The sequence below is a fragment of the Triturus cristatus genome, chromosome 9, assembly GCF_964204655.1.
Source record: "Triturus cristatus chromosome 9, aTriCri1.1, whole genome shotgun sequence".
Classification (NCBI taxonomy): Eukaryota; Metazoa; Chordata; class Amphibia; order Caudata; family Salamandridae; genus Triturus; species Triturus cristatus.
The window spans coordinates 70,207,049-70,219,869 of NC_140592.1; the positions used below are offsets into that span (position 1 = coordinate 70,207,049).

The 12,821-nt window shown below is 41.9% G+C and overlaps 1 protein-coding gene across 1 annotated transcript in view; it reads left to right on the plus strand.

Annotated features, from left to right (window-relative positions):
* LOC146797410 (uncharacterized) overlaps positions 1 to 12,821 on the plus strand; it is a 122,991-nt gene that overhangs the window by 65,452 nt on the left and 44,718 nt on the right. The window contains exon 2 of the mRNA XM_085627552.1: positions 2,014 to 2,158. Coding sequence (XP_085483678.1) covers positions 2,139 to 2,158 — 20 coding nt within the window. The 5' untranslated portion in view covers positions 2,014 to 2,138. The remainder of the gene's footprint in view (positions 1 to 2,013; positions 2,159 to 12,821) is intronic.

The window sequence follows — 12,821 nt, forward strand, 5'->3', positions numbered from 1 at the left end:
CCTCCCTTTGCATTTTGGCAACATCAATATTTGAGCATGAAAAACAGCTTGCCTGTTAGAAAGGGAACTAAGCATGCAGTTGGATGTGGTGACCACCCTGGTCTGATGTCCTACCTCAGCACATCAAAGGTGTTCCAGCATGAATAAAACAATAAGCAATGTGATGGAAATACATACTTGTTTTCTTTTCTCCTTCTTGCATCTTATTAATGTATCCCTTGTATCCCAGTCAGATAATATCTCCACCCTTCTGTAATTCATATATTTAATTATTTATACACTTATTCCAATGTAATTCCCATTATTGTATTACATATTTCTGTATATTGTCTCTATTGTATTATATTTAGTAAATGCTGATAAACAATTTCAACACAAAAAGGGTGTTCCAGCATGTTTCTGCCTCTTAAGGGAATGGTAGTTGATCTGATGGCAAAGGGCATAGGTCTCCCTGGTGCGTCCGTAATGAGATGTCAGTTTCTGCAGGTGTGCAGGTCTTTGCCCCAATACAGTTTATGGATGGTGGTGAAGGCCTTGCATTTAGACTTGGCACCCACCAGGGCCAGGTCAGACCACTCAGAGATGGTTCAATGGGATCCTGCTTTCAGTGCTTAATGTGTAAAAATTAAAAAAAGAAGCAAGTGCCAGGACCCTCATCAAGAGGCCACTGCAGTTTCACCACCCACTCCCCATGTCAGCACTGCCAATAGCAGTACCCGTGTGTAAGTTAGAAAATTCAGACTACTTGAGGCCCCAAAACTATAAAAATGGCTTGAACAGCTGGTATTAGTTGTTTTTATTGTAGATTGAAGAAATAAATAACTGTTGTTCTGCTCATCTCTAAATAACGCAAACAGCACCCAATGTGGCAACTAGCATAATTTTCAGTGTTGACAATTAAGTGTTGGTGCTGTGCACCTGTAGCAACCGGCTCAAATTAAGCACTGCCTGCTTTATGAATTTAAGGCAATATGTCTGCTTGGATAGACCAGAGTATGTGATGTGACAGCGGGTCTGCTTAGTTCAGTTTTCACTCTGAAGGAGTGGCTGAATTTGCACAGTGGCATGTGGTGCAAAGGTGAGGTCGACGTCAAAGAGTTCCCGGCTCCCTTAAGTTTCATCAATGGGGGTGTTGGAATACAGAAATTGAAGCGTGAGTGGTAGAAAACAGAGACAAGTGATGAGATGGAAGAGTGAGCATCAGTTGTGCAGGAAGCCTGTGATAAAGAGCAAGGAAGTGGAAGAAAGGACTCAGTGAACAGAAACAAAATCACAAGCTGTCTTCAGACTTCTGATGAAATTCATGGTTTCCACATAGTTTACATTAAAGGAAGTCAAATAGTTCCCTGTTCTTTTGGTTACATGGAATTGGTAAATGTTTCTGCTTTTTCCTTGCCTGACCTCACGCATTGTTTTTCTCACAGTTAAAGTGAAACTGAGCTCCCCCAATAACATGTTACCATGTTGTACGAGTTCATACCTTGCATAGCTTTGCCATGTGAGTGATTCAACAAATGACATGAAAAAAACACTGTGCAGTCCAGATTTTCATGTGAATCGTCAACTAGCGTCAAACTCTGTGACCTTCACTTCTTTTTGGTCGTTTTTGTGATAAATATTTGAAGGTTTGGGAAAAAAAACTTTTCAATTTAGCACAATCCTAGTTTACACACCAAACAGCAACCCACACTAATAGCATTTAGACTGATTTATTTACCAATGTAAATTCACATCTTGTGAATACAATAGTTGACTTTCTCCTGAAGCAAGACTGAATCATCAAATGTAGACCTTCCCATTCTGGTCTCTGGTTTCTACTCTTTGCAACTGTCCTCAAGGGACCTGGAAAACTGGATGATTATAATTTATTACAAGGTTGCTTAATAGTAAAATATACAAATACTCACTCATTCACAGTGCACTGAGCACCACTAGCCATTGGCAAACAAACTGAGTTAACCTAAATCTGGCTAATCTTTGATGGGTCCCTAACTATAAGCGTCTTTTCTCTAGTCCTTCGTCGACTGCAGCTCGCTGAGAGCCACCAGGTCTGTAACTCTGCTGATGAGCGAAGCTCCCTCCGTTCTTACTTGGGTTGGCGTCCTGAGGAGGAGAGATGGCAGGGCACAGCTAACTTCATGGAGGATCATCCTTATCGGTAAGGAGAAGGATCAGTGCTTAATTTGTAAAAAAAAAACTAGGTACCAGGGCACAATGTATTTCACATTGGCCCACTGCAGCTGCCACCGCCCACATCTCACTTTAAACTGCAGATTTAAGTCCTAGTTTTAACATTTTGTAAGATATAATAAATAGTTAAGTGCTCCTCTAATAAACTCACATTTATGAGAGTTTACCAGAGTGAATTCTCATAAATACAAGCTAGGTGCTCACAAATAAGTGCTGGTGCCAAGCACAGGCAAAACCAGCACACATTGAGCCCTGGAAAGAATGTGTTCAAAATCAATAACTTCATTCCACCTGTAGTTACCTACACCATCAAATGTCACTGCTGAAAGTTGATTAGAGTATTAAAACATTCCAACTTGTCTTTGGGATTTAAAAAGTCATAAAAATTATACAAAATTAGGGAACAGCATTATTAATCAGTATTTTAATGGAGGAATCTTGGTTGGCCGAGTAACAATAGCAAGTTCAAATCACAGTTCTTCCTCAGTCCAGGCCTGGATCCTACCATTTGTTCAGGTGCAAAGACTTTACGAGATTTTCCTCGCGTGCATATGAGGATGAACATGTGTGGGTGCCCTCAGAAAATCTGTGGAATTTGTGCAAAGTAATTGAATTTTCTGTGCTCACTGGCCACGAAATTGCAGACCTCCGTCAGTGGTAGGAGCAAGGACACATGATCATGCAAAAATTGTCTGAAAATCAGAAATCTTGCAGCACGTGCTCCCACCCTTCCTGTTGCGAGCTTTAGAGACCCCAGATTTATGAAGAATTTGTGTTGGGTTTGAATATTTTTTTTTTTACTTCAGACCTGACACAAAGTGTTAGGTTGATATTTACAATACAGCACAAACCACAATATGCGTTGGATTGTAACCCAAAGTAATGCACTGCAAAGCAATGCACTGCCTTGCGTTACTTTGTCTCAAGAGGGTGTTCCATGGGTGGTGCGTGGCTGTTCTCATGCAACCACCCATGGGTATTGGTGCAAATCCTGAGCTACAAAGAACTGTAGGCAGAGATTTGCATCAGATTCCTGCACCTCTCTGTGGCAGGCGTAACGGGGAGGAATATTTTCATCCTCTTTGTTTTTCGTCTTTGCATGTGTGTTACATTCTACAGCACATACACAAAGAGAAAAATGTCTTAAAGCATTTTTTGTAGAGGAACAGTCCCCTTTATGTACAAAAACGTTGCTGAGCAAGCAACCAAAAGTGCGGCAATGAAGTGAAGAGAGAGCAGAGCAGTGCCACATCTTACCAGAGCAGGGGGCATATGTATCAAACGATTTTGTATTCGCAAACGCTGCGAATCGCAAAAAAACAGCGTTTGCGAATACAAAATCGCAAAATGAGATGTATGAGGCATTTCAGCAGCGCATTCTTAAGGAATCGCTAATTTTGCGATTTCTTAAGTTTGCATAAGCATTTAAGAAATCGCAAATTGCGATTCCTTAAATGCTATGTAACACGTTGGTGGTAATTTGCGATTTCTTTGAAAAATGCACTGTTTGGCATTTTTCAAAGTGCCATATGGCGCACATACCATGTATGTGCGCCATATGCGCACACATGCTGATTGCAGGGGTGCATCAGGGTGTCATCATGACACCCTTGCACCTTTGAAAATATTCTCAATTTGTGATTAGCAAATAGCGATTCGCAAATTGAGAAAGACTTCCCATTCATTGCTATGGGCCTCCTGGCCCATAGGAATGAATGGGAAGGTATTCCTTAATTGCGATTTCGCAATTTCCTAATCGCAATTAAGGAATTTTAAGAATTCGCAAAATTTGTGCGAATTTTTAGATAGATCCCGTTTTGCAATTCTCAAATAGTGATTCTCAAAAAATCGCTATTTGAGAATCGCAAATGGAGATGTTGATACATATGCCCCATGGTGCGGTTCCATCTCTACTTTTGAGGCAATGCATTGTAGCAACTTTACTTGCTGAACTACGTTGCATGGCGTCTTCGTAAATCTGGCCCTCAGATACTGGGCAGCTAGGCTAACCCACCTTTTCTCCTTATAGATTAACCAGGTGAATTAACTGCAGCACAAGAAGGGGAACCTAGACCAGGGAAAAGGGAGGTGGATTTATAGAAAAAAAGAGAACCCTCTCGCCAGCAGGTTGCATGGTAGAAGACCTGGGATGGACTCTTAAGTTTACAGGAATCTCTGTGACACATGGACAAGATCCAGCTATCTATTAAAACACAGAGTGACAGGTGGTAAGTCTTTCGTCCAGTTTTTAAAGGCAGCTGATATAACAAAAGGACACAGGATGATCAGACTTACTCTATAACCTCGGCGTCTCACTGTAAGTAACTCCCAGGCAAACTGGGAAACTTACCTGAGAACCAGAGATGGGAAGAAACCCACAGGAACAGGTTGGCTGAGAAATGAAGGATTTCCAGAACAGGACCACTGGAGTGCAGAGAAAGGTACAACAGATATTTAGGATAACAGCAGAGCACAGTCAAGTGAGTTCAAGTTCACAATGTCTCTTGAGACACTTGCCTCTAGTATGAACCCACAGTTGTACGACTACTCTGGACTCTGCGCAGGACATTGAATGGTTAGCTTTTTTCCAGGTGCAATGGATGCTTAGCTTCTAAAATTGCACTATGTTCATCACATTACTGTGTTCTGTGATGTCCACCAGAGATGTGTTTTTTGTCTTTATTCTGAGCATTTGAGGATACAAAGACATTGTGAGAACTATGCACTGGGTTGATTCTGTTGGGCACTTTTCTGCCTTGGTAGCTAAGTTTGCATGTTATCATTTGATCTCAACACTCACATGCACAAGCTTGGTTTCAGGGGTGTGCAGTTTCATCATGCATGCATGATGTAGAGTTTTCCCCCCACAATGGTGTAGATCAGCTTGAATATTCTGACTTGAATGGTGGTAGTAATTAATGACAAGTGTGGCTATCATTGATTCAGGCTTGCTCTTTATGTCCGCTGGCCTGAAAAAAAAAAACAAGTAGTGGACAACATGCTTGACTTAATCTCAGCCACTTGTATTTACTTTGGACCAGAACCCTAGACTGGTTGGGGACTTTTCAGCCTCAATATTGAGGTGCAGCTTGAGTACCATCTCGCACTGAACATGGGACCTGTGTCCGAGTAGATCCCTTGCACCTAAGGCATCCCACTTAGAAAAATAGAAAAGTGATGAATCAAATGAATATCAGCAACTGATTGTTACTCTAGGCCGCATTCCAGTCCATTGTGTGTTGCAAACTATGCCAGTCCAAACAGAGATCCGCCATATGCAAATACCACCGGGTCCTGCTCCTATATGACCAGTCCCGCTGAAACTGTCAGTCCAAGTGCCCTCTAGAAGGGACGACAAGTATCCCTGACTGGTTTCATCCTACTTGGGCCTTTATTAGTGACCGGCAGCTTGAGTCCGATGGCACAGTCATTATGCACCCATATATGGGCATACCCAGCGCACATAAGCTGTCTCTCTTCAGAAAAGCAAAACTTTGATGGGTGGAATTATTGAATTAATATCAGACACTGGTAATTACTCTGGGCTACATTCCAGTTCATCATAATGTTGCTCAATATGCCGTTCCAGATAGAGGACAGCTATATGCAAATCAATGCTCATGTAGAGAGCTTTTTGATAGTCCAGTGTTGAAGTTACCATACCACAGTATTGTAATGTTTTCCTGGTAGAAATGGGGGCTTAGGGAGCAGAAGATGGATCTTTGGACCATGGCTCTGATCTCTGAAATCACACTTGCATCAATATCTCATTTGGCCCCTAGGCTCTTGATTTAATACACATATGTTTGTGTGATTAAAGAGCACAGGGGTGGGAAGAAGTGCAAGTGCCTGATCCGTGGCTGTTTCAGGGGTGCAAATGACTGGTCCACAAGAACCAGAATTGTATGCTAACCACTGACAATAAAAGACATTCCCATTCGACTCACTGTAGATAAATTAAGACTGATATTTTGAGATTTACCCAACCCTCATGAATCAAAGTTGGACACCTAGGTGAATTCATCATCTTGAGAGCACTTTGTCTCATCCATTTCACTTCAGTAATGGAATCAGAGAAGAGCAATGGGATGCGAGTAAATAATAAAACCAAAAGCTATAGAATAAGAATAGTAAAGAATATCCCCCCATTTGTCTAGGGGCCTTACTTTGTAAATTCTGTAAATTTCAGGGTTCCTGACCGGTATTTAGCCATTCCTAATGTAGGTGATGATTCTGTATTTACCAAATCTGTATTTACCGAATCGGTGTTTACAGATTCGGTAAATGCAATGTAGAAAGCACATAAAAGAGTGCTTATGTGCTTTAAGAATTCGTTAATTACCACCAACTTCAAGTTGGTGGTAATTAACGAATTCCTTTAAAAATTCACTTTTGCATTTTTTTTAAGTGCCATGTGGCACACATCCATGCCCTTAGGGCAAGTATGTGCGCCACATGTGCACACAGGCACATTTCAGGGGTGCAACAGGGTGTCCTTTGGACACTCTGGCACCCTTGAAATACCTGCCGGAATTACCGATTCGGTAATACCGAATCGCAAATACAGAATGGCTTTACATTCATTCCTGTGGGCCTCCAAGCCCATAGGAATGAATGAGTAGGTATTCCTTAGTACCGAATCGGTATTACCGATTCAGTAATAAGGAATAATAAGGAATCAGTATTTTTTACCGATTCATTAGCTACATTAGCGATACCGATTTCTTAATACCGAATCGGTAAAATTCGGTATTAAGAATTCGTTATTTGTGGATTACCTACATCTGGCCCTAAGCTTAACGGTCGCCACCATCAAAAGCTCTTCAGCTTATACCAGTCCTAGCATGGCTAAATGTACTTACAGGACTTCTGAATAGGAACACTTCTAGCACTAGCGTAAAACCAAGCTACCACAATGAGATGATATGTTTTCTGGATTTAACTTCCAGGACAAGGCCCGGTAATAGGTTTTCCAAACACCTGGCACTCAAGGTCTTTGTCAATGTGCGTAGCTGAGAAAGAAAGCCAGTTATCCTGAAATCACCCTGCAGCTGAGCACTACTTAAGTGAGATGCGTTCTAGGTAACAATCCTGAGCGATATCACAGTGGTAGTTGGTGGAACCCATACCAACTTGTAACTTGTAAAGGCATACTCTAGAGGTTGAGTGAAATTTAAGTTTGAGGGGTTGAGGGGCATGCTACTACAAAAAACACACCCACAAAAGAGTAAGACATTTGAAATTCACAAAATACACTTCAAAAGATACTACATCCTTAAAGGTGTCAAAACAGGGTCAGGGTACAACAGCACAGTTTTGGAATAAGGCAAGCACCACACACTATCAAACACTGGTACAGGAACACATTCCCATAGAAAGAAATGGATACAGGACATTAAAATAACGCCCCAGAAAACTATGAAGCAATGTTTTGAAAATACGGTATATGGTAACTGCACTGTATAATTAAATGGATTTATTACCATTTTATTTTTCCCTTTTCCCAGCCATGTTTGGGGGTGGGGCCACTGCTGTTGATTGGCAGAAGTGTAGTGGTGTTAACTCCAGTTTTAAATGCGCTTGTCACTTTGGCCAGCTGTTTGGCGATGGCCAGCCTGTCATGAGCACTTTAAACCTCTCCACCCAGCTGTTTTAGACAGCTGTGTGGAGCGCAAGCACACGCCCCCAGTGTCTGAGGGAGCGTCGAGGCAGGCCGCTCCAACCAATCCTGGCGCTGCTCTCATGCTTCTGAACATTATCAGCAGCATGAGAGCTGTGTCTGGATTGGTGTGGAGAATTGCTGCAGACCACGCCATTGGCCTGGAGGCACGAGGACCGGAGGAGGCGAGCCAGCACATGCAGCGGGTAAGTACATTTTTATATTTATCTTATGAGCCACTGACAAGCCCTGTAAGAAACTTGCACTACCTTCAGCCTCAACGCCATAGCTCTCAGTCTTTATAAACACTGTTTAGAATGAGCCATGACTGACAGCTTTGATTCTGATCTTAAAGGCATTTTTGGTCAGTGGTTGTCCCATCAAATATTCAGGGTACCAGCCGCAACTGCATACAAAAGTGATCAACATAATTATAGGATAAGGGACAGCATTATATTCCATTAAGCTATGTATAAGTTGAGCTTTTGTTCAATGCTCACTTTGTGTGGAATGAGTCACTTGACTTGCAGAAGAAAACAATTCAGTCATTTTGGGAAAACAGGGTATTCAGTCCAGGGTTTCTAGTTGCACCGTTGGAAAGTTAGATGCCGGACTATATCGCCTCTTGTCTTTACTTTTACAGATACTGACAATGTTTTGTGCGTTCTAATCTTTATAGAATTTAATTAGTACAGAGTATCAGTAACTGATTTCAAGACCTCATATACCTTCTGAAGACTGATTATGCTGAAATATAACATACTTTCCATGGTATATAAAATTATATGGTTTTTACAGTTGGAAGGTTTTTTGTGATTAGTGCTATAGTAATGATTGGCATTTTTATTTATGTCGATGAATTGTAAACATGACGTTTCACTTGAATAGAATAATTTTTCAGTCTGTGAAGTAATATCAATAAATCATGTCCCTGCCTAGCAAACGCTCTTGCAAAGTACAGGAAATTCAAAGCCAACCTAAAGCCCTTTTAAACTGGGTGGAGGCGAGGCCAGAGACATTAGCCCAGGTGAGCAATGTTAGTGATAAAGAGCTCTCACGTTAGTCAGAATTTCAATACCTGAAAGACGCCGTGTGATGACAGGAAGATAAGCTGATTTACAGGGCACCAATCACCAGAGAAAGATGTTCTCTGTCTAGAAATGGTGCTGAGAGGAGATATGTCATTCTCAATGTGTCTAAAATCGCCCACTGTGAGTGAACTTTGGAGTGAGCAGTGAGTGAAACAAGCTTTAGGAGAACAAGACATTTTTCTGCAGCATAACACAAACCCCTTAGGTAGAGCAAATTGTAAAATGTAAACTCTCTTGGCTTGAAAAACTTTTGTTTCTCCTAACTAACTCAGTCATATTTTTGGCCGCATTTACTGACCGCAGATGGGATTTGATATATTTTGGAGTTTAACCTACACATGATGTGAACAGTTCACGAAAGGGCCTGGAGAAAGTAGGACATTTACAGAGAGGCTTATTCCTATGTTGTCAGCAAATTACAGATTGTTTCACAAATTCTTAAAGAATGAGCCGTGACAGCAGCAGATTTCCAGGAGTACTCACCTGCATATCCATTTAATCCCAAGTGCAGGTACATATTTTAGCATAGTGAAAATAAATGACTAAGCATAGTTACATAGTCAAAAATCTAGGAGTCACAATTGACAATAAGCTTTCTTTTAAAGATCAAGTTAACGCCATAGTCTCTGCCACATCTTACACACTGAAATCATGTAAAAAGATTTTGCCTTTACTACCTAAAGACAGCAAAGAAATTGTCATTACAGCCCTGGCCATGTCCAGATTGGACTACTGTCACAGCTTATACCTAAACATTCAGGAGGGGTTTATGAAAAAACTCCAAATCCTGCAGAATGCAGCCGCCAGATTGATCTCTGGCATTCCAAAATATGCCTCAATCTCGGCTGAGATTAAAAGGCTCCATTGGCTGCCTGTCAAAAAGCGAATCCTATTTAAGTCCATGTGCATGGTCCATAAGTCCCTTCATGGAAATTGACCCTCTCATCTGATTCAGCGCCTTCGCTGGTATATACCGAAAAGAACATTGCGGTCATCAGAAGCAAAACTATTCTTTGTTCCTATTGCTAAGAAAGCCAATTGGGGTGGCCAAAGTTTTCTACTGGGAGCAGCCAAAGCTTGGACTGACCTCCCTTTACATCTCAGATGCACAACAAAACTTCTGGATTTTAGGAAGGCCCTGAAAACATGGTTATTTACGCATTAAAGACCAGTTGAACCCATCCATGCCCAGGACACTGCAGGACATCACATACAGCGCCAGGACACCTTCGGGTAGCAGTTGCGCTCTATAAGTGCCAATAACATTAACATTAACATTATCTAATGTGTTTTTCTCTATGGAGAAACCACATTTGCCTATGGAGAATTACCGTCAACCCCTTCCGCTGCGCCCCATCAGTCTTGTGGGTGTTCCAATCACAGTCCCACCCTGAAAATTGATTTACTGCTTCCCTTGAAAGGAGCAAATCTCTGTACATTTCAAAGATAGGATCTATCTTCATAAACTGGTTTGAATACCCAAGAATGGGTCCATTCTGAGGACGTTCACTAATGTTTCCCATTGGACCCTCTGAGAAATTCTCCCTACAAACCGATTTGATCGGATTTTCTCATTCCAAAAATACTACCACACATATGGAAATTCAGTTAGCAAATTTCACAGCATCACATGGACATCTGATTTGACTGAGATGTGAAAATACCTTTGTGAGCTGGGTGTTACAGAAGTAAAATGGAAGAGAGAGCAAGCAAACATCTGCAAGACACATATTAATCTGATTTGCAAATCCTACTATAAAAGTTATGTTTTACCTTTAACTATCTTAAAGGCAATTCGTGATTAGATGAATGACACAGAGTGCTGGATTTTGAGCTAGCATCTTTACTGCAATCTGTCAGTAGCACAGGTTCAAGTCTGATTTAGAATGTACACGTCAAGTACAAACATGCACCCAATCCCAGCTGCTAATCTGTAATAACGCCTTAGACCCAACCTGTTCATCCTAGCTGAGTCTGTGAAACTTCCTTTTGTATAATGGAGCTGGAGCTGAGGACCACCGCTTAACATGAATAACCAACAAGAAAAGGAATCTCTGACAATCAAGCAAACGCTTGTCACAGGTCATGTGACTGTCAACATACCTTTGAAGTCACGCATGCTAGCAGCTGGAGGTAACCCTGAAGAATGTGCTTGCTGTGCTCTCCATTTGGACTCCTCAACATGGACAAGATGAAGAAGACCTGGAACCATCTAGGGCAAGGCTGTAGACCTTGCCTCTGAGAGCCACAGCATTGTCATTAGAAACAAGGATGGTGTGTGTTTCTCGAGTAGCCAAATCAACCTTGGAACTATTGAAACTGTTTCCATGATCAGTCATTCAGATGGGGATTCTTTGCCCACCCCAAAGTCTGATCACCAACTAAAAAGCCAGGGTACCTGCTACTTGAGAACCAAAATGTTGTCATGCAGATCTTCCAGCGTAACCTGCAGTTCTTGGAGTTCTTGATGCTACTCAGATCATTTCTGGGAGTTATTGTGCCTGAATAAGGATGTTTCTGTCCAAGCAGAAATTCCAAAAATCTTTTTCAATGTCTGCTAGAATTTTAGACACTGCACCTTTTCTCTTGTTCGTGTATCTCTCTACCAAAATGTTGCCGATTGTGTGAAAAAGCATCAGGTGGTATTGTTGCAGGTTCTTCTGCAGTGGTAACCACGTTTCTGACACAAAAGTGTGATGTTCAACAATCTAAAGTATGCCTGTGGAGGAGAACACCATTGGTCGTGGCAAAAAGCAGTATTCAAACACAGGAATTTGACTGGTTGCATAAAATTGTTTTTTTGATAGTGTGCATTCTTTTTATATAGGTTAGTATATAGTGTGGCACTAGCTGCGGGGCCAACAGAACAGAGGGCTGTACATAGCTCCAGAGATTTATTTTCTTGGAACGAGGTGGTTTCTGTGGTATGGGCTGTATGCAGCAGACTTAAGGCATAATCGAAAATTTGAGGGTAATGGGGCATATGCTGCTGTAAGGAAACCACTTAGATTCCAATGTTGAAAATATTCTTTTGGGAGGAGAGCATCGTAGGTCTGTGGCCTCAACAGCTTCTGAAGACCTGACCTATTTAGGTAAGCCTTCTGACGGTGTTTTTGTTTGCGACCACCACGTAAGGCTTGGAGTTCACAAACAGGAAAAAAGCAAGAAATTTCACCAAAATATCCTGAGAAGACTTTTCTTCACGACTCTTCTTTTGCAAAAGTTTGGGGGTGTCAGCGATCAAAAACAGATATTGAAACAGGCGCTTACCGGGCCCTATCTTCCTATCATGAACTTTATAAGAAAGACACTGAGGGGTATATACACAAGAATTGCCGCTAAGCAGTTTTCACGCTGTTTAGCTGCACTTTTTTTTACCGCTGCCGATTGCCAAATCCTAACGCTATGTTTGTGACATATTTAACAATACGACGCTACATGGCATTATGATTAACAGTGGGCAGTGGGCTTCACTCCGCGGGCGGAGTTCACAGAATTTTGCCAACTCCGCACTCCGCTTGGAGCGCGGAGTTCAAGGGAAAACTACAACTCCGCCGCGTGGTGGAGTTTGCCGGCCCCGCAGCCCACCCCTAAAGATTGGCTTCCTATGGCGCTAAATAATGTTTCTGTACCACACAATCCTACTGTTCTACTGCACAAAAACAAGCTACCCACCAATGCGAGTGACGCATCTGACCTGGTAACGAGGCCCTGAGTGTTTAACTACGTTTATTACATCACTACCACTTGCAGGACATCGGCCCGTGGACGTGAGCCTCTGAGCGGTGAATGTGACACGTTCCCCAGTTCAGATCGGCCATACCTCACTGGAGTGCATGCCTTAGTAGCAACATTTCACGTCTTACTCCTAAGCCCTGGCA